The sequence below is a fragment of the Mauremys mutica genome, chromosome 2 (genome assembly GCF_020497125.1).
Source record: "Mauremys mutica isolate MM-2020 ecotype Southern chromosome 2, ASM2049712v1, whole genome shotgun sequence".
NCBI lineage: Eukaryota > Metazoa > Chordata > Testudines > Geoemydidae > Mauremys > Mauremys mutica.
In genome coordinates this window covers 259,833,584-259,858,791 of record NC_059073.1, presented here as the reverse complement: position 1 = coordinate 259,858,791, position 25,208 = coordinate 259,833,584, and the positions used below count along the sequence as shown (strand labels likewise).

General features: G+C 40.8%; 1 protein-coding gene across 4 annotated transcripts in view; it reads left to right on the top strand.

Annotated features, from left to right (window-relative positions):
• PIP4K2A (phosphatidylinositol-5-phosphate 4-kinase type 2 alpha) overlaps positions 1-23,472 on the top strand; it is a 188,132-nt gene extending 164,660 nt beyond the window's left edge. For all 4 annotated transcript variants that reach the window (XM_045006242.1, XM_045006244.1, XM_045006246.1 and 1 more), the window contains 4 exons: positions 7,095-7,208; positions 16,780-17,023; positions 18,127-18,230; positions 21,202-23,472. In XM_045006242.1, the coding sequence (XP_044862177.1) occupies positions 7,095-7,208; positions 16,780-17,023; positions 18,127-18,230; positions 21,202-21,282 (543 nt within the window). In that variant the 3' untranslated portion in view covers positions 21,283-23,472. The remainder of the gene's footprint in view (positions 1-7,094; positions 7,209-16,779; positions 17,024-18,126; positions 18,231-21,201) is intronic.
• Positions 23,473-25,208: the final 1,736 nt, after the last annotated feature.

The window sequence follows — 25,208 nt, the reverse complement described above, 5'->3', positions numbered from 1 at the left end:
ATCCAGGTTCTAACATTGACTATCTAATTCTGTTTCATACGAAAAATACTGCAGTTATTAGCACAAAATTATACACATAAGTAACTGACCTTTTTTTTTTTTAATTGCTCAAGTCTGAAAAATGATTATGTAAAATAGCACCTTCTTCTTTCGTAGATCTTCTCCTTTGTGTATTTAGAGTCATAACTTTAATGACAAAATGTAGATTTCAGTACATTTTCCACCTCTTAGCATTACAGTTGACACAACTAAAAAGAGTGTGAATTGGATTATTTTCCCTCGTGTTCATCACAAGCACAATTGCTTACTGTATTTCAATGTTAGACTTGTGCCACCGAGCCCATAATTTGAAGAAAATGGGGTAGCAATTCAGGTCCTATTTTGGCCTACAGAGCTCTCATTATTGGCGGTGATGCAAGAGAATGAAAAATTCAGCTTAGCTCTGTTTCCACAATTCCATTTTTAAATAATCATGCTTCCCAGTAGAAATGCACTTTGGCCCTATCCTGCAAAGTACAGAGCACCTACAGTTCCTGGTTCCTTTGATTGGAATTATGGATGTACATCACTTGGCAGGATCAAGCCCTCTAAGACCTAAACATGTTTGCGTCTTGGGATATCATCTAATATCTGAATTAATAGGTTTTAATTAAAATCTATTATCTTAAGTACTATAGATTAAACTTCCTGCATATTTGCTAGTTTCATTCTTAATAGGAATCTGATACATTATGTGGTCAGCAGAGTCATTTCTCTTGAGCTTGACCTGGATATTATAAAAGGTCCTGATGTATTTGATAAAATTGATACTGTGAAAGCATATTATAAAATCACATGATTTATGTTGCATAAAAAGTAAAAGTGACATTGAATTAACCTGTCATTTTAATAATTGTACAGTTTTATTACTCAGTACACAATGATTTTTATTAAAGATCTGGGTAAGTTTCGTTAGTGGGCAAAATCCACTTTTTACATTTTGTTCTGTACTTTCAGCAAATTTAATGAGCTTTCAATGAGAAGTGGACAAGGAACATTAATTATGTTTAATATAAAACCAGAATAAATTAACATTTCACATGTTGTCTATGCATTTTAATTTTTCAGAATGTCACACTATAGATTAGGCATTGTGGCCCCAAACCACAAACGTACTTAGGCGCCTAAATCCTGAGTTTAGGCTCCACTGTGATCCATACAATTCCTGCTGAACTCTGAAAAGTGCCTAAGCTCATTCGGTGCCTATATTTTCAGAGTAAAAGTTTCCTCAGCACCTCAATTGTGCTGCCTCACTCTAGGCGTGCAGACATCTATCTCCTGCCTAAGTCTGAGAGTGATTCGCAAACTGAGAGAAAGTAGGCAGACAAATGCCTATCTCATATGCAGGCACTGAACTGGTAGGTGTGTCGAGAGACCACCTGCCGGAATGGATCCCATTCAGAATTTGTCCACTAGAGGAGGTGAGGTGGTGGCAGTGGCAATGGCAACAGCAGCTATCTTATAACATTTATCTCACTCGTTAGAGTGCTCACTTGGGATATGGGAGACCGGGGGGGGGATATGAACAGGGGTCTACCACACCTCTCAGGTGAATGCTCTAAGCACTGAGCTATGGAAAGTTCTGATGTAGGGCTTACTCAGTCTCTCTTTGAAGCTGTGGATAAATAATGAAAGAATGATTGGTGCGGGATGACTGAATGCTGGGGTAAAATAATAGTTTGCGTTAATTAAATTTGTGACTGAACTCCTTGGGGGAGAATTGTATGTCTCCTGCTCTGTGGTTTTACCCACCTCCTGCCATATATTTCATGTTATAGTAGTCTCGGATGATGATCCAGTACATGTTCAATTTAAGAACACTTTCACTGCAGATTTGACAAAACACAAAGAAGGTGCCAATATGAGATTTCTAAAAATAGCTACAGCACTCAACACCCAAGGTTTAAGACTCTGAAGTGCCTTCCAGAATCTGAGAGGGACAAGGTGTGGAACATTCTGCCAGAAGTCTTAAGAGCAACACTACGATTCTGAAATTACAGAACACGAACCACCAAAAAAGAAAATCAACCTTCTGTCTGTGGCATCTGACTCAGATGATGAAAATGAACGTCTGTCAGTCCTCACTGCTTTGGATCATTATCAACATGGAAACATTCTCTGGAATGGTGGTCAAAGCATGAAGGGACATACTAATGTTTGAATAAGGAAAAGTTATTTACTTGTTCGCATAATACAAGAACTAGGGGCCACCAAATGAAATTAATGGACAGCAGGTTTAAAACAAATAAAAGGAAGTTCTTCTTCACATAGCACACAGTCAACCCGTGGAACTCCTTGCCTGAGGAGGTTGTGAAGGCTAGGACTATAACAGGGTTTAAAAGAGAACTAGATAAATTCAAGGAAGGTAAGTCCATAAATGGCTATTAGCCAGGATGGGTAAGGAATGGTGTCCCTAGTCTCTGTTTGTCAGAGGGTGGAGATCGGTGGCAGAAGAGAGATCACTTGATCATTACCTGTTAGGTTCACTCCCTCTGGGGCACTTGGTATTGGCCACTGTCAGTAGACAGGCTACTGGGCTGGATGGACCTTTGGTCTGACCCAGTATGGCCGTTCTTATGTTATGTTCTTAGCATATCTGGCATGTAAATACCTTGAAACACTGGCTAGAACAGTGCCATGCGAATGCCTGTTCTTACTTTCAAGTGACATTGTAAATAAGAAGTGGGCAACAAGTAAACAAACTTGTGTGTCTTACCAATTGGCTGAACAAGAAGTAGGACTGGGTGGACCTGTAGGCTCCAACATTTTACATTATTTTATTTTTAAGTGTAGTTATGAAAAAAAAAATTTGTAAGTTGCACTTTCACGATAAAGGGCTTGTACTACAATACTTGAATGAGGTGAATTGAAAAATACTATTTCTTTTATTTATCTTTTTTATGGTACAAATATTTGTAATAAAAAATAATATAAAGTGAGCACTGTACATTTTGTACTCTGTGTTGTAATTGACATCAATACGTATAAAAATGTAGAAAACATCCAAAATATTTAAATAAATGGTATTCTATTATTGTTTAACAGTGTGATTAAAACTGCGATTAAGCATGACTTTTTTTTAATCTCGTGATTAATTGCAATTAATGTTTTTAAATCATTTGGTAGCCCTAATTTCTAAACAATTTACCTACTTAATTAATATACCTGAAAAGGTGAAGATTAGCCAGGAAAAGCTTTTTAGTGTTTTATCCTTTGCACTGAGAACCTCTGTACCACAATGACCAACTCATGATAAAACCTTAGGTTTCTGCTGAAAATGTAATGAAAGCTTAAGAAATTCAACTTGAATTGTGGAAAGGATGAGTATGTGCCTTTTAGAAACGCATACTTTTATTTGTAAAATCCACTATGCTCTTCTTGCATTCTTAAACAGAGGATTAAAATGAGAGCAAAGTCTCAGAGTGAAAATCTATTATTAATTAAGTAGGAGTAGTTATGTATTTGTCTCCTGTGCAGCTTTTCAAATATTTAGTTCTTTAATGATAGTAAATGTTCATTACAATGAATTACAGTGTCCGTGATTCTTTCTCTACCAAGGGTTTTTCTTCACTGGAAATATTTGAGACTTCATCAGAAATTGTCAATTATTTCACGAAAGCAAAGTCTCTGCAATTTTTCACGTGAATGGAGTTTTAAATGCTCACATGAAAGGAGGTGCATTTTCCCATGCTTAATGGTACCCACTTCAATTTCCCTTGTGCATTGGTAGAACATACATAGCCCCAAATCTTTGCCTATCTCTGCATACAGTATAGGTTTTTAAATAAAGGTTAAAACCCCATTCCAGTAATTAATCTGTTTTGTTTAAATTCCTAAATCTCTAATGCTCATCACTTTTATGGACATTAATCCAGTAACTAATGGTTGTTAATACTAATTTTGTATTACAGCAGTACCCCATCTTGCCAAGTTCAGTACAACCATATAGGAAGACATGGCCTAGCTAAAAAAGTTTATGGTTTAAAAATACCAAGAACAGGAAATTTAGTGTGCAGGCTAGAGAAACAGTATGCATGGTCAGTGTGACAACTGGCATGTAGTATGTTTGTTCCAGGTTTATTTTAAATGCCTATAGATTGTGCTCAGCTATTCCTCTTCCTAGCCATTATTAGGGCTTGGAGTTTTTTGGGGGGTTTTTGCTTATATTTTAAATATCTCATTTATAGTGTTACTTGGTGTTTAATCTGTGAATTTAGGTATTTATATAGCTTCCATCACCATAGCATCTCAGTGCTTCACAAGCATTAATGATTTTCACAGCAGCCCTTTAAGGTAGGGAAGTGTTATCATCCCAGGTTTAAAGATGGGAATTAAGGCACAGAATGGTTAAGGAGAGACGTTGGAAGGCACAAAGGGAAGTTAGACACCCAACTCCCACTGAAAGTCTCAGTGCAGGAAAGAGTCCAACTCCTGATGTGCCTTTGAAAATCTCCCCCTAAGGCCTTGTACTGAAGGCTAAAAGGCTATGTTTCTCATTTGTGTTAGCCAATATGTCTTTAAACGTGATTGAATTGTCAGTGTTGTAGTAGGGGGAGGGATGCCTAGGCTACTACATGGATCGCTAATATGCCTGATGTTTTAGCCTGTATTTTAATAAGCATTATGAGGGCTTGTCTGTCATGGTAAGCTAACTTGAGTGAAAGACGCGCCCTTTTTAACCCATCAAGACAAGGCCTAAATGACTCCCCCAGTGTCATTCAGGTTGGTGTCTTAACCGTAAGACCATCCTTCCTCTGCTTCCCTATCATTTGTTTAATGTGTTAATAGTCCCTGTTTGTTAAAAGTGTCATTCTAAATTAGCTATGACTTTTTTTTAAATATAACAGTATTCTAAAATCAGGATTATAGTGACTTCTGTGCTGGAAGGAAAGGGAGTTTGGTTGCTTTTATTTTTTCATTACTTTGTCTCAAGTTTTCATCTAATTCCATATCAGTCTCCTTCCTCCAGTCTTAAACATCCCACTCACTGGATCCTTCTGGCTTTGGCAGCGTCCCTCCATCCTCATCTGCCAAGTCAGCCTACAGAGTTATGTGAGAATTTCCTAGATGGAGAGTAATAAGCTTTACAGCTGCTAGTCCTGAATATTTTATCTGCTTTTTCCTCTTCTTTTCCATCCCAAACTACTTATCCAAGCTGGCCAGGGAGATAATTGATGTATGCTGTCACATTATAGTAAACAGCAACCCACTATTTGCTTCAAAGAAACCTTCCAGATACTACCCTAGCGCCTTTGGGTTAAACACCAGAGTGCTTCAGACTGGATTTTTCTTCTCTGAAATCTGGTATGGATGGATGGGAACCTATAATTCCTTCTCAAATGTTTTTTGTTTTAACAAAATGGGACTCTAAGAACAAAGTTATAGGACATTTTAACAAGGCAGAAAGTAATGTATCCAAAAGCTGCCAAGTTCAAAGCTCAACTTTCCCAAAGTTCACAGTTGTTGGGATCTCTGGGTTCAGTTTGGACCTATCTCTATTTAAAAATCTTCAGGTTTTTTTAAATATTCTCTTGGTATGCAGAGAGGGGGAGTCATTTTCTGAACAAGGGCAGCTATGTTATTCACACCAGGGTGAATAACGCACAATCCACAAGAACAAACCCAAGGAAAGGAGTTTGTTGCTATTGTGGAATTAAAGCATCCCAACCCCTCTTTTGTTTGGACGCAAGAGTTTTTCAATATTAGAGGGAGATATAAAAATATTTGTGTGAATTAAATTTTGGGGCCTGTCTGCTATGACAGTGTCACTTTGAATCCTTTGCTTTTTGTGTATCGGTGGGAGGGGGAAATAGAGGAAAAGAACCTCTAGGTTACTTTTTCCTTCTTGGGTTTATGAAGAACAAAATGAAGTGGTACATTGGAAAGTACTATATTCAATAAGGTTTATAAACAATGTGTTGGCATGTTTTTCTTGAAGCTACAGGAAACATTCCAGTAGGCTGTTGTTAACTATGGGGGGAGTTCTGTTTGCTTTTTAGGTATTGGGGGGTGTCCCTCCCCCTTATTTACTCTCAGTAGAAAGACTTGCAGACTGGGGTTGAAATCTTGGCTCTATTGAAGTTAGTCACAAAGGCTCAGATCCACAAAGGTGCTTAGGAACCTAAATCCCAGACTTAGGTGCCTAAGTCATTGTTTTAGGCACCAGTGCAATCCACAAAACTCATGCTAGGCTGACGCCTAACCCTATAGATACCTAAAATCACGCAGTGCCTACATTTTCTCAGTAAAAGTTTTCTTGGTGTCTAAGCTTCTGCCTCTGGGCATGCACTTTGCTGCCTCACTCTACTGTCCAAACAGCTACCTCCTGCCTAAGCACCAGGGCAGACCACAACTGGAGAAAGATAAGCAGAAGAGTGTCCATGGTGCCCAATCAACTAGGGACGCTCAGGGGCTACCTGCTAGATTCAAAATGTGACCAGAGAAGGAGGTGGTGCTGCTGTTGCCACTTCCCACCTTCTGATATTTAGACTAGTTATTGCACTCACCTGGGATGTGGGACACTTGAGTTCAGTTCCCCCCTCTGCCTGAAGGGGGAGAGAGGTTTTGAACAGGGGTCTCCCACACCTCTCAGGAGAGTGCTCTAACCACTTGGGTATGGGAATTTTGATGTGGGGCTCCCTCTTTCATTGAAGCTGTCCACTGGGTGGATAATAATAGTTCCTTCATAGTTAAATTTACTGAGAGTGAGTTCTGTAATTAGCAGACTTTTTTACAACATTGGTGAACTGTGAAAGCAAATTAGAATTCTGTTAAATTTGTGAACAAGTGAATATGGTGCAGGTGTATTTGATTACACTCAATGAAGCTTTACGTATCTGCATTTGATGTGTTAGTGTTTTCAATTGTCATAGCTCACTAGTGCCCTCTTTTGGTCATTAGTGACATCTTGTATTTGAGGTGCGGTATATATTCAGTCCTGCTGTGACCTGAGCACAACCTTTTTCTATGGATCCAGATTGAAGAAGCAATTTCAATGTACTCATATTTGTGTTCTAGTTCCTATTAATTGTTTTTGGGTTTTGCATTTGTTTTAGGCCAAAGAGCTGCCAACATTCAAAGACAATGATTTTATTAACGATGGCCAAAAGATTTATATTGATGAAAACAACAAAAAGGTGTTTCTTGAAAAGCTCAAAAAGGATGTGGAGGTAAGAGTGTAATCTGCTTGATTTTTATATAATTATACCACACTGTGCAACAAGTCATATGTGCAGCTGTGCAAAAAACATTTGTAGTTCATAAATATATTGGGTAAAAATAAACTTAGCACAAACCTCTTTAAATTAAACACACTCTAAGCTTTCAGGAGCAATCACTTAATAAAGATCCCTTCTACCATAGATGGTTGTCATACATTGCCCATGTCCTGATGTGCTTGTACTCAAAATGCTTTACAGGCATAATACCACATGGAGTGAGCTAAGTTATATTTTACAGGTGGGGAAACTTGAGGCACAGAGAAGTTGTGGAGTTGTGGCTTTCTCAAGGCCATACATTGAATCAGCGGCAGAGAACGCAGGTCTCCCAACTCCCATTTCTGTGCTTATTCCATCCGCTATTCAATTTACCTGTCAATCTAGTTTTATACCATCCAAATTACAGTAGTAGGAGTGCCTTAGGTATTTCTATACACTTCCTCTCATTATTCTAATATTGTATGCTTCTGCTATATTGAACACATAGTCAACATTCAATACAAAAATATTGGTTTGTGCTATTTTTAATACTAATTCTTAAAATGCTGATTTGGCTCTCAGAGTAAAATAATTTTATCATAGCTATCTATCCAGCAAATTTAAGCGGTATTTCCCCATCTTTAGAATAGAACTGATAACTCAGGCTTACAGGGTCTTCAGCTTTTTATATTGAAATTTTTTTGAACATTGACATTGTCTGATATTAGCACAGCTCTGGGATTTGTGTTTATCAGTTAAAAGCTGTTGCAAAGCACCACAGAACATCGTGTGTGTAACATTTACAGAATGGTCTTGGGGTTAATTTCTCATCAGTGGGGTGATAGATTTTGATATAATTCATACACATTCATATATTCACATGTGTATATAAAATATATTAATCCAAATGATTTGTCCTCCAGTCTTTAGCATCTTTAGGATAGGTCAAATTTTAGACTTAAATTCTTGAGCCTTTCTTTAAGCATGTAACATTTTTGCTGACTAAATTTTTTACAGAAAATAGGCTGCACACAAGATGTAACGAAATGCAATGAATACAGTAGCTGTTTTATCTCCAAAATATGGATCGAGTGTGGTCTGCTACATAGCTTTCATTTACGATGTTTTAAATATGAAGGCAGACTTTAGAAGGTCAGTCTTAGTCATATTCTGAGTAACCAAGGAAAGACACTTCTGAATCAGATGAGGTGTCATCCCCTATACCCTTGCGGCAGAGGTGAGTATATATTGGTGGTTAGGTTAGTACCTAGCCCTGGGAAGAGACCCACAGTTGAGTGGTACTGAGGTTAGAAAGGGAGACTGGTGAAGCCATGCTGGAGAAAGTCATTACAGTGAGGGTATGTCTACACTACAAGACTATTTCGAATCAGCTTAATTCGAATTTGTGGAATCGACCTTATGAAGTCGAAGTTGTGTATCCACACTAAATACACTAATTCGACTGTCTGAGTCCACAGTAACGGGGCCAGCGTCGACTTCGGAAGTGGTGCACTGTGGGAAGCTATCCCACAGTTCCCGCACTCCCCGCTGCCCATTGGAATTCTGGGATTTCCCCCCAATGCATGCTGGGGGGAAAAATGTGTCGAGGGTGGTTTTGGGTAACTGTCATCATTGAACCGTCAATCACGCCCTCCCTCCCTCCCCAAAAGCGCCTGCGGGCAATCTGTTCGTGCACTTTTCTGCTCAGTGACAGCGCGGGCGCCACAGCACTGCGAGCACAGAGCCCGCTGCAGTTATGACAGTTGTCAACTCCTCGCACCTTATCGTCCACCTCTTTCACAGTCAGCTGCTGAGAAATAGGGCTACTTTTCAATGGTGCTGCGAGCACTGGTGGACCATGGGGGACGTTTTACCAACATCAATGTCGGGTGGCCAGGCAAAGTTCATGACGCGCGTGTTTTCAGGAACTCTGCTCTGTTTAGACGCCTGCAGGAAGGTAGTTTCTTCCCGGACCACAAAATAACTCTTGGGGATGTGCAGATGCCTATAGTGATCGTCGGGGACCCAGCCTACCCGCTAATGCCCTCGCTCGTGAAGCCCTATGCAGGCGCCTTGCACAGCGACAAGGAACTCTTCAAGTACCAGTGAGCAGCGTGACCTGTGACTGTTCAGTTTCTTTACAGAGAAGCTGAAACTGCCCCTGTTTCTTTACCAAGTGACTGTTGACTAGCATCTGCAGTTACATACCCCGTCCACCCCGCTTCCCCCACTTCCAACACACGTTTAAAAATAAAATACATGTTCCACTGTAACTTTACAAAGGTTTCTTTATTGATGACTTTGCGTTAAAGGGTTGAAACTGGGACGCGGACTGTGCTGGATAGGGTGTGCGGTGATGTAAAGACCGCCTCTAAACTTGAGGAATGACAAGCTCCTGCTCCCAGAGCGGTCTGCAGTGCTGGACTGGTTGTTTCAACGGAGCCTGCCATCCCTCCTTTTTGGGACTCTGTGTGCGGGGGCTATGTGGCCTTTTGGTGGGGGAGGACGGATACAGATTTCTCTGCTGCGTGGCTCTGTGGTCCAGGACAGGGACCGTTGCATGAGATCTGTAACCCCCCTCCACCGCTACAAAGTCACGTACCACCTCCCATACCGACCAGGGTGCCTACTGACTGCACTGTGTGTGTGACCTGCTGCTGATCCTGCCCCCGTGTCTGGTAAAGGTGATTGTCCTGTCCAATTACCAACCCCCTTCCCCCCCCTTCAAACACAGTCTCCTCTAAAAGAACATGACGGAAACAGTAATTAACAGAAACGTATTTTTTATTATCAACTAGACAGGGATGAAACTGGGACGGGGGCTTGGGTGAGACGGGAAGGAAAGGACTTCTCAAAATTTAGTGTATGAGAGCTTTTGGGTACTTGAGCACTCTGCTGGGGTGCAGTGACAGTTTTCACGGCCCCTGGCGCCCCTCCTTCTGGTTATTTTGGGTGAGGGGGGTATGGGACTTTGTGGCGGGGGAGGGCGGTTGCAGATACACTGCAGGGGGGCTCTGTCCTCCTGCCTGCGGTCCTGCAGAACATGCACAAGGCGCCGGAGCATGTCCGTTTGCTCCCTCATTAGTCCAAGTAGCGTTTGAGTCGCCTGCTTGTCTTCCTCACACCACCTCTCCTCCCATTCGCTGTGTGAGCGCTGGTACAGAGAGAGGGTCTCCCTCCACTGTCTCTGCTGGTCCGCCTCGGCTCGGGAGCACCCCATAAGTTCAGCGAACATCGCGTCCCATGTCTTTTTCTTTCGCCGCCTAATCTTTGCCAGCCTCTGTGAGGGGGATGCTGTGGCAGGTCTGGAGACAGTCGAAGCTGTGTGATGGGAAAAAGAGAGTGAATTCCTTGCAAAGATACATTTTTGCGAACAATGAACACAGTCTAGTCTGTCTCTGTGAATTCTGGGTTGAGATCCCAGTGCCTGATGGGGCAAAAACCATTTTCGCAGGTGGTTCTGGGTAAATGTCGTCAATCATCCCTTCCTCAGGGAAAGCAATGGCAGACAATCATTTCGAGCCCGTTTTCCCTGGATTGCCCTGGCAGACGCCACAGCGTGGCAACCATGGAGCCTGTTTTGCCTTTTGTGCCTGTCACCGTATGTGTACTAGATGCCGCTGACAGAGGCGGTCCAGCAGCGCTACACAGCAGCATGCTTTTGCTTTTGCATGACAGCAGAGATGGTTACCAGCCATACTGTACCATCTACCGTACCATAAATTGGTAATCAGATGGTCATGGTTACCAGTCCTTTTGCACTGCACCATTTGCTGCTGTCATAAGTGCCCCTGGCTGAGATCAGCCAGGGGCGCAAAAGCCAAAATGGGGAATGACTCCCTGAGTCAATCCCTCCTTTTTGGTATCTAAAAATAGAATCAGTCCTGCCTAGAATATGGGCAAGTGTACTAGAGAACCACTGTATCAGAGAACCAGAGAGCACAGCTGCTGTGTGTCAGATCCTGCATAAATTATGAGCTGTATGCTATTCACAGGGGGTGCTCCTGCAACAACCCCACCTGTTCATTCCGTTCTTCCCCCAGCCTTCCTGGGCTACCATAGCATTGTCCCCCCACTTGTGTGATGAAGTAATAAAGAATGCAGGAATAAGACACAGTGACTTGTTAGTGAGAAATGAGTGGAAGGCAGCCTCCAGCTGCTATGATAGTCCAGACAGGACATTAAGGAGTGTGGAGGAGAGGAGCCCAGCATCCCTCTGCTAGTCCAGGGGCAATTGAATCTTTTCTTTACATATGAAGGGTGGGGGCTGATGGAGCTCAGCCCCCTGTTGCTATGATGAGGACGGTTACCAGCCATACTGCACCATCTACCAGGAAAAATTAGGAGCAGGCGCCCTTGATCGACCTCACTGATGCTAGTCGGCATGGTTACCAGTCCTTTTGCACTGCCCCATGTGCCAATAGGCTGATGATGACGATGGATATCAGTCATATTGTACCGTCAGCCACCCATGGCGGGGGGGTGGGGGGGGAGCAAGGATATTGGTGTTGAGTGCTGCAGCATCGCATCTATCTGCAGCATTCAGTAAAGATAGGGTGACATGTAAAAGAGTCAACAGAGGATTGTTTTCCCTTTCACTTCTGGGGGTGGGGGAGTGCGTAAATTGCCGAGCTATGCCCTGACCCACCGCGGACACTGTGTTTGACCCTAGAAGCATTTGGAGCTCAGCCAAGAATGCAAATGCTTTTCGGAGACAGCAGGAACTGTGGGATACCTTTCGTCCTCAGTCCCCCCTCCCTCCATGAGCGTCCATTTGATTCTTTGGCTTTCCGTTACGCTTGTCACGCAGCAGCGTGCTGAGTCTCTGCTACGCCGTCTGTCTGGAGATTTTTTAAAAATACTTTGGACCAGGCGTAACATTCCAGTAATTCCCCTAATTAGATGCAGGAGTCTCCGAGCGAGATCACCCTGAGGACGGTCACTGAAGGAGATAGAGAGCGCATGCTGCGTGAAAGCCAGCACAAACCAGGGGCCTATGCAGCCGTGCTCGGGGAGGCAATGCTCCCTGAGTACCTCATGAAAGCCTGGCGCGGAAAAGTGTGCTACCACGGAGCACCCAATAAGGCAGCTCTCCCCAGGAACCTCCTGTGGAGGCTTTTCGATTCCCTCCTGGAGAGCTTCGTGGAGATCTCCCAGGAGGATTTCTGTTCTATCCCCATATATATAGAGACCTCCTTTTCACATACTTCAGATTCCTGTAATATTAAGAATAAAAGTTTACATGTTTAAAGCACTTACCGACTGCTCCTTCCCCTGATTCAGGGTCCGGGTTAACGGCCGGGGAGGGTTGGTAGGGGATCTCCGTGAGGGTGATGAAGAGATCCTGGCTGTCGGGGAAACCAGCGTTGTAAGCACTGTCGCCTGCCTTGTTCTCCACAAACCCTTCCTTATCTTCCCCGTCCGCGAACATCGCCGAGGAACTGGCCGTCGAAACTGTCCCATCGTCAGAGTCCACGGTCACTGGTGGGGCAGTGGTGGCAGGCTCCGTAGCGTCCATTTGCCGCTTTGATTTTTTGGTAGCCTTGTCTGGGGTCCTTGATTTTCACGCGGCGCTGCGTTGCATCCCGGCTGTATCCTCTGTGTCTCATGGCTTTGGAGACCTTCTCGTAGGTCTTTGCATTCCATTTGTTGGAGCGCAGCTCCTAAAGCACAGACTCCTCGCCCCACACACCGATCAGATCCAAGACTTCCCGGTCAGTCTATGCTGGGTCCCTCTTTCTATTCAGAGATTACATGAACTCCTCTGCTGGAGAGCTCTGCATTGCTGCCGGTGCTGCTGAGCTCGCCACGATGTCCAACCACGAAATAAGATTCAAACTGTCCGGACAGGAAAAGGAATTCAAATTTTCCCGGGGCTTTTCCTGTGTGGCTGGTCAGAACATCCAAGCTCGGACTGCTGTCCAGAGCATCAACAGAGTGGTGCACTGTGGGATAGCTCCCGGAGCTACTAAGTTCGATTTGCATCCACACCTAGCCTAATTCAACATAGCCATGTCGAATTTAGCGCTACTCCCCTCGTCGGGGAGGAGTACAGAATTCGAACTAAAGAGCCCTCTATGTCGAATTAAATGGCTTCCTGGTGTGGACGGGTGCACGGTTAATTCGAATTAACGCTGCTAAATTCGAATTAAAGTCCTAGTGTAGACCAGGCCTAACAGATGAAAGTATCTCTTGGAGTCCTCAAAAAGTCTGCAGGGGGACTGTCGGTACTGAAGGGTGAGTCACTGTTGAAGAAATGGATGGAGGATAAGTAGGTTTCATGAGGTTGGGTCAGTATCGGTAGGGAGTACCTCTCATTACCTCTTCATAATGGTGATTTGGTCTCTTTGAGGATTAGGAGGTTCTCCTGAGATAGGTGCCTGGATGCAGTAAAATATTAGGTGGTCCCGGAGATTGCTGTTTTTTGCTTCTGGCTATGGAAGTTGGTACCAATAAGGACTTTGCCTTGGGTTCTGGCTTTTGGAGGCACTAAGTCAGGTGCCGATGTCAGTGCCGTGCTAGATGGCTTCTTGGTACATGATGAGGTCGTCTTAGTCGGGTACCGTGGTCACAGTACCAGAGGGATGGGAGCCTCAGCTCCATATTGGGACATGGTCTCCTGAGACCCAGTTCAAGGAGGTGTCTTTCCCCTTTTCTTGTTTCAGAGAATAAGGTATTTTCTTCTTGGAAGGTCTGGGGAGTATCCCTGAGCCTCCAGGATCTTTGCTCACTGCAGAAGCAGAGGTAGTTGATGGAACCAATGTACCGGGAAGAGACTTGGACCCTGTGGAGCTCAGAGAGTGCTCCATGAGTAGGAGTTCAAGTCTGTCTTCCCTCAATTTTTCAGATCTGTTTTTAAATCCTAAACAGATTTTACATTTAGAGGGAATATGGCTTTCTCCCAAACAGCAGAGGCAGCTTGAATGTCTGTGGCTGAGGGGAAAAGACCTGTGGCAGGTCTGGCAAGGATTGAAGCCCAGGATATAGGGCATAACCTGCACTTGAGGCCAGGAATGTGGCCTGGGAAAAAAAAAACCAGGAGTCCAAAATGGGCAAACAAGGAAAGAGAGCAGAAAACTTGCTCAAAGCATGAACTCCTGCTAATAAAAGAAAAAATAACTAAGAACGAACTAAAAGAAAAAGGGTACAAAAAGTGAGGTGTAGCAAGTTGCATGGGTCAGCTAACAGATGCTGTAATGCACCGTCTCAAGCTGCAGGCAGTTGAGAGGGAGCTGGAGTCATGGTGGGTCTGCCTCTACCGAGATACCCTCATATCTTCCTGTATGGTAGGTGTCTTCATTCTCCTTCAGTTCTTTCCTCAAGCCCATTTTTTTCACCTTGCCTTCCACTGTTGACTTCCTCTTCCATGTGACGTATGCCTCTCCTCCATCTCTACTGAAAAATACAAAAACTAGTATGCTAATGTTTCATTTAGATTGTGAGACACTCAGGCCAGTGGTCATGAAGAGAATGTGACCTGGTTCTAGTCCTACGCTATGTAGAACTTAGCAAACTGTGGGTCCAAAAGCTACATTGTCCACTTTCAGTTGGCACATTTAACACATTTCTCTCTGTGTGACTCTTGAATTGAGCCTGCAGTCCCAAAGGGAAAGGAATGTTGTGGTCTGTCCTTAATGAACTATCCTATGAAACAAAAGTACAGCTGATAACATAGTGTTATGTGGAACTCTGGACAGCAGAGACAAATAACTGGCTAACAGTGAGACTGATCGTTCACAAGAAAGAAAAGGTGTTCTTTTTCCTGAAGACTTTATTACTAGAACAGGGTGGTACAGCAGGCTATGCTTGACCTCTGGGCTGTTACATTTCATGTTTACTAATTACAGTATCACATTGGTAGCCTCTTCATCCAGATAAATACACACATTTTGCCTCAAATGTTATCTAAAATATTTTTAAAAGATTGTCGCTCCAGTGGGATGAAGAGAAATCTAACCCTCATTTAGCTATGTATGTGAATTGAGGGTGCTTATGAGAGTGACTACAGAAAAGCATGATACAGGCATTGTGCAAGCTGCCCAGCACAACTCTGCTTACGCATCTTAGTGTTGATTTACAGCATCTGTGTCCCTGACGTCCCTTGAGCTCCCAATGCTAATGATGTTATAAAGTGTAATAGTGAATTTCAGATAGCAAAATAATAAAATACATTTAAAACGGTGGATTTGATTTAAATCAAATTGATTTAACTAATTATTTAAATTATTATTTAAATTACTAGTCAGGAAGACTTGATTTAATCATGGATTTCTACATAAAAGTGAATTCTTGTTGGTTGTTATAACCTTAACACACACTCTTCACAACTCAGATATAGATGTAGGTTTCATTTTAGAAGGTACACACTATACATCTTTAAGTGATTTATTTTGAAAACTTTTCAGATTAGCTTTACAGCTATATCAGAAAATTAATGATTGTTTGATTATTTCATTTACCAAAGGTAACTGAAGCAGATATTTACGAGGTTACTGGGAGGTGAACTATCTCCAATTCAACAGGCTAATCATTAATATTTGGAGGATTTTCTTGCCATGCTGTATTAGGAGAACATCATCAGACAGACATTTAAATTGTTTTATTTAACTAAAACAACAACATTAACTATTCTGGATATTTTTCTTCAACATCAAACATATAATATTTTAACAAAACAAGCATATGCTCCTCGCATCTCACATTTATCTCCAGACTTCTTCTCGTTGTCCAGATCTATTCCGCCCCCAACAATCTTCTATTCATTGAATTTTTTGACACTTTGCACTTTTAGAGAGAGGTAAGGGATTGACTTTTGTACACAAATTTGCAGAGAGACAGTAGAGGTGAGGTCTGTTATTTCTCACCTCTATGTATTTATTTATTTGAAAACATTTTTGCTGTTAACAAGCATGTTATACCTCTGGGGAGACACATCCACAGTTTGGAAATTGCAAAACTAAGCGTCTTTGGTGGTGTCTTCTAGACTGAGCACTGAGTCCCATTGGGTAGATAGAAAGATTAACCTAAAAAATCTATACAGAAGCCTCTGGAACTCCATAAGATTGGGTCCCTAATCCATGAACTATTGGAACTCATTTACAAAACTTACCTAAACATTACATGAATATATTGTCTCATACTATAGAATTAGAATTTTTAATCCCTATCCCATGATGAGATACCTTTGAGCTATAATGTATCTTAATTAAAACTATCTTTAGATAAGTTTTTTCCTCAAAAAGCATTTTATCAAAAAAATCTGATTTTTTTAAAATCATTGATTTTTATCCATCCTGATTAAAATGGACATTTTTGTCTACTCCCACTGCCTCTTCCCACACTTCAGGTTGTCCCCTCTGTACTTGGCACAACAGTCCTGAAGATATCCCTTATTTTAAATCCAGTCTTAGCCCCCATCCCAGCCACCCTCTCTTAGAGATATTTGCTCTTCTTTGTAGACATTCATTTTTACATACTTTCCGATGTTCACAGTCAGATCTAAGATTTCACTGTGATACTGATATTGCTTATTATCACCTTCTAGTTCCTTGCTCAGTTAAAACTCATGGACTACAGCTTGCTGCTTGGAATTCATGATGTTGAGAGAGCTGAACAGGAAGAGGTAGAGTGTGAGGAAAATGATGGAGAAGATGAAGGGGAAAGTGATGGGACCCACCCTATTGGAACGCCTCCAGACAGTCCAGGAAATACACTGAACAGCTCACAGCCTTTGGCTCCAGGGGAATTTGATCCATCCATTGATGTTTATGGAATAAAATGCCATGAAAGTAAGCAGTATTGCTATGAATATTTTTATGTATGAGATGGTTTTATTCTTGAATCAAAAACTCAAAGCCTTCATAACCACATAAAGGCAAAATTATATTGCACAATATAATCCATTCTGTATAAAAGGAAATTAGTTCATTTTTGGTGCAACAGAAAGTTGAAGGCACCTATATTGCTTGGCTTTGATACTTAATATAATTTATTTCTTGGCTATTGTAATGTTTGGAAACACAGTAAAACAGTTTACCTACAGCCCAAGCAGCTAATGTACTTGCACAGCTGTTTACAGTGTTGCATCCTGTGTGGAGATACAGGGATTCTTAGAATCCAGGAGAAAAGCTCCTTTATTGGGTGGAAATCTATTTGCTGTACATAACTGTTTTTTACGCAGGTAGATAAGCCAATACTGTTAGCAGTGGTTCAGAAAAAGGAGCAAATCACTGCTTTGACCTATATCTCAAAGACTTTATTACTTCTAAAAATATTTGTAGACTTTGAGCCCAGTTTTTTAATACTAATAAGAAAAACTTATATGGAAGGCTGTTTTGCATAAAAAGCAAGTGAGCTTTAAGGTAGTCCATACCACTGAGCAGGAATGCTTTCTATTTAAAGTTACCATGGATTGTTCAAGGCAGACAAAGTATCTGCTTTCCATCAAGGCCCTGCTTTGTAAACTTATTGGTAAATCCATTTTTCTACCATTCATAAATGAAATGTGACCTTAATTGTTGAAACTCAAGCACTGTCTACAAAATATATGCTGTATGTGTTTGGCCATTTTTCTATATTTATATCCCAGAAATAATTGTGGATGAAATGAAAATGCATGTTGGTTTTAACAAGGAATATTGATTTATGTCTTCTAATGTTGCATTTTGCATTATCTTTTATTTCATATGTATGAATGCAGCTAAACTATATTTTAAAAAAAAAAGGGAGGGGGGGGCTGAGCTTAAACTGTTTAAACACCTAAAGCTCTGACTAAATTCAGCCTCTCCCTTTCCTGAAGATTGACTTCATTTTAGTCACATGTCAAAAGAAGGAATCTTGATTAAAACGCTTGTAAAGTCATTCTGACTGCAATACGTTTGTCATTCTGCAGATGCACCTAGGAAGGAGGTATACTTTATGGCCATTATTGACATTCTTACTCATTATGATGCAAAAAAGAAAGCTGCCCATGCTGCAAAAACTGTTAAACATGGTGTAAGTATCTGTTTGTTTTCTCTAATTCCATTGCTGCTTCTGAATATTTGCTATTGAATGCCCTGCTGTGGCATAGTTTTGGGGATTTATGGAAGGATGCAAAATAAGTCAAGTTTTCTTTTTAATTTTGTTAATTAAATATTTAAATAATTGTGATACAAAACTAGAAAGTGATTGTTACAAGTTAAATATTAAGAGTGAAAATGCTTTCCTACCCTCACAAGCAGTGTTCATTATTGGTGAACACTATAATATATGCTGCATCATTATATCATTTCTAGGTTTTGTGAGACTTTTTAAAATTGGGTTTATAGCAATAAACACCTGAATATATCCATTGCAGAATGTGGCAAGTATTTATCACAGTGGCTTTGGTTGTAGGCTAGAGTGTCCTCTCAAAGTCCCACAAAGTGAAAACTCTTTTTCACCCTGTGATTGTATTAGGAAAGAATCTTAAAAATACTATGCCAGATGCAGATAAATACATAATTTATAGTGTACTGAATTATTTTTCCAAATAGCCAACACTTAAAACTTTGTAACCAAGTTAAAGAGCAAATCTCAGGAGCTGAATAGCCTCTTACTATTGCAAATGATCCATAGCGAAAGGCACATCTTTGCCAAAAGAGAGCCTAACCCTTTAATATTTTGGTGATTTGAGCAGTGGTTTTATCTAGAAGTTATTCATCTCTTTTTAAAAATGTTTAAATATAAAGAGAACTCTGTGTGCAGAAGTCTTCATTTTGGCCTTGATCCTGCAAACAGATCTGTATGGCAGACCCTTATGCTCATATGCAGCCCCACAGAAGTCACTTATGGATTAGATTGCATGATAAAGAACATAATGACTATGTTGTGCATTTGTTGGCCCAATCTGCTGAGAGTTTACTCCAAATTGTATAATATGGTTTACTTTGTAAGGATACAAAGTATCCTTTTAGTAAAATACAATTGGGGGGGAAAAAGCATAAAAACTCAAATGTATCGCTTTACTACCTTAAAATCCCTTGTCTGAAGGATATGTGTTGTAAATACAGATAAGGCAATATGACTATCACTATTTGACTATAAAGGTAGTTAAGCTCTGGAATAAGCTTTCAAGGAAGGTTGTGGAATCCCCACCACTGGAAGTTTTTAAAAACAGGTAGGACAAACACCTGTGAAGGATGACAGGTTTCAGAGTAGCAGCCGTGTTAGTCTGTATCCGCAAAAAGAACAGGAGTACTTGTGGCACCTTAGAAACTAACAAATGTATTTGAGCATAAGCTTTCGTGGGCTACAACCCACTTCTTCGGATGCATAGAATGGAATATATAGTGAGGAGATATATATATCTATATCTGTTCCATTCTGTGCATCCGAAGAAGTGGGCTGTAGCCCACGAAAGCTTATGCTCAAATAAATTTGTTAGGGCAGGTCTACACTAAGAATGGGGGTCGAACTAGGGTACGCAAATTCAGCTACGTGAATAGCGTAGCTGAATTCGACTCTGCTAACTCCAGCTGCCGAGGTGGAGTACCGGAGTTCGAACTAGCGCTTCCGGAGTTCGAACTATCGCGTCTAGATCAGACGCGATAGTTCGAACTCCGGAAAGTCGAACTCACCGCGTCGACCCGCGCGGTAAGTGTAGACTAGCCCTTAGTCTCTAAGGTGCCACAAGTACTCCTGTTCTTTCTGTGAAGGATGGTCTGTGTTTACTTGGTCCTGCAACAGAGCAGGGAGCTGGACTTGATGACTTCCCAAGGTCCCTTCCAGCCCTACATCTCTATGATTCTGTTGTTGTGGGCCACCATTTTAGGGCTTGATCCTGTAAACATGAGTAACTTTATCCAGCTGAGCAGTCACATTGACTACTCAGTGAGACTGCTCTTGTGAGTAAAAATGCACACATACAGTAAGTATTTGCAGTATCAGGCCCTTAGCTATCCTTTTTTTAAACAAAAACTGGAGAACGTCATTGTTGATAGTATCAGTTGCTTTCAAATTCTCAGCAATAAATCCCAGTAATTAATTTATAAAGATTTTCTGTCATACACTATAAAGACAGCTGAAAGTAGAGGCAGCCCTTATACAATCATCAGCTGATGATTACTAACAAAGTTTAAATTGAATCATCTTTTAAAAAACCCACTCACTTCTCTCTGAAATATTTTATCTACTATTGTTGTAAGCAATGCCTAGGATTACAATAACTGAAAGAGATTAGGAAATTTATTTTTCTCTATTTGAAGAGTTTTTTACTTTCTTCATTGGACAGCATTTAATGTGTATTCAATTTTACTGCTCAAGTCCTGATCCAACTTTTATTGAAGTCAGTGGGACTCTTTCCATTCACTGCCTCAAGTTTTCCCCATATATGTCAAGGGCTTTGAAAACCTGAGATGAAAACTACTGTGGGTGAAATCCTGGTCCCATTGAAATCAATGGGAGTTTTGCTATTGACTTCAGTTTAGTCACGATTTAAGCTTATATAGAAGTGCCAAATTACTAGTTATTGTTATCAACCAATCCAAAAATAGTCTGATTTGCCTTTTCAAGATAAAATAGCCTATCAGATTGACATATATTAACAAACAGTGATTACTAGATGTCAGTCCTAATCTGGAGTTATCGTCCATCTGAAGATACCTGTTCGAAGAAAACCTGATGATTCTGTCTGTATCATGGTAATTAAATGCTAGAAATTACAAGGGAGCTTAAAAGTTTCAGAGGGTTAGTTAGGGTAGAGAGAACGTTACACTTTTAAAAGGAGGGGATTGCTCCTACAGTGAGTACAGTTACTTCAGTGCCAAACCACTTGGAATTCCATGGGATTCTGCATGGGAGTAATTAATTACCTTTGTCTGCTATCCTGTTTGCAGGTTCAGGCCTGGGGACTGAAAATTGCAAGGGAGTTTTAAGTAATGGTTTCCATACAAAAATATTGAATTAAAACTGCTTTTCCTCCCCTTTTTACTTCTCCCCTGTATAGGCAGGTGCAGAGATTTCAACCGTTAACCCTGAACAGTATTCAAAGCGCTTCTTGGACTTTATCGCCAATATCTTGACGTAACCTATCATGTTACATAGGACAGACACCAGACCTGGGGACAGCATCAGTGGCTACAAGTGTAGGGAAAAGAAAGGAACTCAGAGAAGTCTCATCTTGCAGAAAGCCAACCCCCTTGTTTACATCTGCTGGTAAAGATGACTAATTTGGGGTGGAATACTCGCTTTAACAGCTGCCTGATATTCCCAGCATAGTTCTAGCTATTTCTGACTTTTTTGTGTGTGCAAAAAATATATATATAAATTAATTAATGAATTGCAAAGATCAGCTTTACTCAGAGTGCATTGCAATGGCAACACTCTGATGCTACTAGCTGAAATGGAATGAATGAGCAGAGATGTGAGGGTGGGAGAGGAGTAAATGCATGTTAAATCTACAATATTGGTATCAAATTGTAAACTGTGGATCAGTTTATATTTTGAATGAAAGGATGCAAGACAGTATTCATGATGATGATAATAATGATGATGATAATAATAATAATAATAAAACCTTTACTGCGAATGTTACACTTATACCCTGCACGCTGGCACTCCTTAAAAACAGCAGCAACATTAAACCCTTGGTGCTGGAAGCTTTTCTGTTAGCTCCATTGCTTTTTTTTTTTTCATTAGCACATTGCATCAGGAAGACCAGACTCCCAAGAGTCCAAGAGCTAATGTCTCTTGTTTTACAAAGAGCTAATGCCATATTCATGCTGCATATATGTTTTTGCTATAGCGAATTTGTCAGGGGAAAAACCTGCTTATTTCACTTTTATTACCTGAAGTTTTTTTCATTGTTATACTGTTATATTCTTGCAATATATGAGCTAATAATGCTACAAGGGGAAAAAGCTTATTTGAAGAAGTGCATAGTTTTGGGCAATAGTAGCTACATCTTCCAGCACAGGAAGGTGAGCAAAGTGATCGAAATCTCCATTCTCCTGTAATCTAATGAGAATCCGAATTTTAAATGCTTATATTGTACTGTTTAAACAGTGGTATTTTATTATAAATTATCCCTCTAAAAATCAATCCTGAATTTTACTGTTTACATTATTAGGAAAACAGGGATACTTGTGAATTTCAGTGTTTGTGTACAGTATGTGATTTTGAAGTTTACATGTAAAGTTATTTTGCAGTACAGATGAAGTAATCTTTGTCATCTCTCAAGGTGTAACTTGCAGTAATGTCTCATTCACCTCCACGGTAGAGTCTCTTTTACAATAAACTGAGAGAGGTTGTTTTTGAGGGGTTTTTTTCAGATGTTCTTTATCATCTTAAATGACTTGTTTTAGTATTTCCCAAATTTGGTTGTATAAAATATTGCCTAAAACTGTGCTGATCATGTTTAACCTGTTAAAAATTTTAAACAATGATACTGTATTTACTTTCTTTCTTTCCTGTTTTTTTTCTGAAAGGTTCCAAGCTTAAAAAGTGAGAAACAAAATTAGACATGCTTAAAGTTTATCTACTTATACACTGTGCTAAAGCTGTGCCTTTAAAGCTCTTCATTGAAACAGTTGTTTTTATAGGCAATTTAGAAAACAAACTCCCACCATAACTTATAACTTAACAAACCTAGGAGTGCCAGGATGCCTTCTCCAGTAACTTAATGTCAGTGCTGTTAAGACTGCAACTGTGCATAATGTATGTAGTGTTTACTTCAGAGAAACCTATTAAAAAAGCAGAACTGAATCGTCAGCAGCCAAAGGCAATACCGTCCCTATTGCTGTGTACTGATTTTTTTTTTTTAAAACATGGTTTTGTTACCCTTAACTTAGGGATGTTAACAGCACTGTAATGTATGTGTGCACTTCTGAATTGTATGTATTTAAATGCATTGATAGTGTGGCTTGATTTTTTTTGTCCCCTCTTCATGACCCCAGTTAACTATGGCATCTCATGAATGTTCTGTTTTCTGAAGTATACTGTGGCTCCTAAAGTTGAGCCTGCAGAGAGGCCCTGAAGTAAAAAACTAAGGTACACATACATGATCTGAGTAAATACTTAATTGTGGCTAATTAGTGTATGCTTTTTAGAAGCTTACCTCAAAGCATTCTTTTTGTCTATAACAGTCTTTGTCACTCGTTATTTCTGATAAACTGTTTATTTGGACAGGGTAAGGAAGATTCACATTGTATCTCCTAGAGCTAAGACTACACTCCAGACATGAGCAGGGCTTTATAAAATAAAGCACTTTGATGACTCACTAGGTAAATCCTTTGTCCCTCTGTTTCGACCGCACTTTTGATCACTTGTAGATTGAATTTTGGATACTAAAGCAAACGTATAATTCAAATATGTATCTCTAATGAAAAATCTTCAGTTTCATATTTTTCTTTGACTTATAGCCTCTTTTTTCCATATTTTCTCCAACTGGCTTGAAGGTTTTTGCCTCTGTCTTTGTGCTTGAATGTAATTTCTGAGGTAACCCAACCTGTGCTCTGAGAGCAAATATGAAGATTTGTTAGTAGCAATTCTATGGAGTAACATTAAGGTTTAGTACAAAATTGAAACGTCCTCCATGGTGGCTTATTGAAAGAGGGGGTTGACATAAATAATGTAACACCCCCAACCAAATCTGTTATTAAAAAGTACTCAGAAGCAGGTTAGAATAATTCTGGAGTTTGTAGACCAAAAAATACCCCTTTGTGTTCTGGCATTACAGTGCTTTGATTGTCAGAGCTTTCCGCACATGATGTTGCCTATGCTGTTTCTCTTTAACAATACCCTCGGGGTGGCAATGCCAGAGCTCAAGTCTAATTCACACTGCTCTTTCTTCCATTTTGACTGGGAGTCTTAATATTGTTTTTAATTTCCTTATTTATCATGGAACTATAACAATATAATGAGTCTTTTACCTGAAGAATGTACATGGTAGAACTTGTTCATTTTCTTCATAGGGGACAACTCTTGTAACAGTCATTATCTTAAAAGCGGGAGGAGGGGAGAGAGGAGAGGAGCAGCTCCCTAGTGATCCAGTGAGCCTCTTAATATACTGTCCAGTCATCATAGGCCCTGCTGGGTCCCCACTAGCACCTCTGCATACGCCCTTAATATAGTCACTACTACAAGTGTTTGTTTTTTAATGTGAATTTGGTGCTCAAGAAAGTGCAGCACAGACTAGAGTCCGACTAGTATGGGAAGGTGGTGTGCAAGTGTCCCCAGCCAGCTCTGAGATTGTGCTTCAGTTCTAACCTGTATTTTAACACCCATTTCTTGAGCAGGGTGCCAGCTAGGCAAATTGTGTGCTAGTTTTAGAAAGTGGACTCATAGCTGTTGTTCTGTGGGAGGAGACTACCAAACGTGATTTCACTGGCAACATGCGATAAGATTTGCACCCAGTGGCAAAAGGCACTAGTTTCTTATAGTACGAGCATCTACAGTGAGGAAGGTACTGGCTGTCCAACTACACAGAAAGAAACAGTCCTTGCCTCAACGAGGTTACCTCAGCAGACGTTTCAATTAAATACTGAACAATCAGGACCTTTTCCATTATTTCTAAGTGGTGCTTTTCACTCTTTCTCCAGAGCTTCTGGACTTCATCCAGCTGGTCTTTCCAAGAACTGTCCTGCATTCAAGTCCTTCATAGATCCCTAGAAGAGTTGCCTATAGAATAGAGGGTTCAGTCCAGAGTCCCTTTACTCCAGCAGGCCCCTAGGACGCCAGTCCACATTTAGTATTTTAATGACCACACTGCAGTCTCTCTGATGGAACCTCCTTTCTGCAGTCCCCCCCCCCCCCAAGGACTTCTAGGCTGCTGCCACAGATTCTGAACAAAGTGCACCCCACTAGTCTCACTCACCCCCACCCATGGACTAGTCTTTGACCCCACCCTCTCTAACAGATCCCCACAGTCTGTGGGTGACTAACCATTATGTGTATGGAGGGCTCCACAATCTAGACCCCTGGCTGGCAGCTGCTGCTCACTTCTAGCATCTTAAG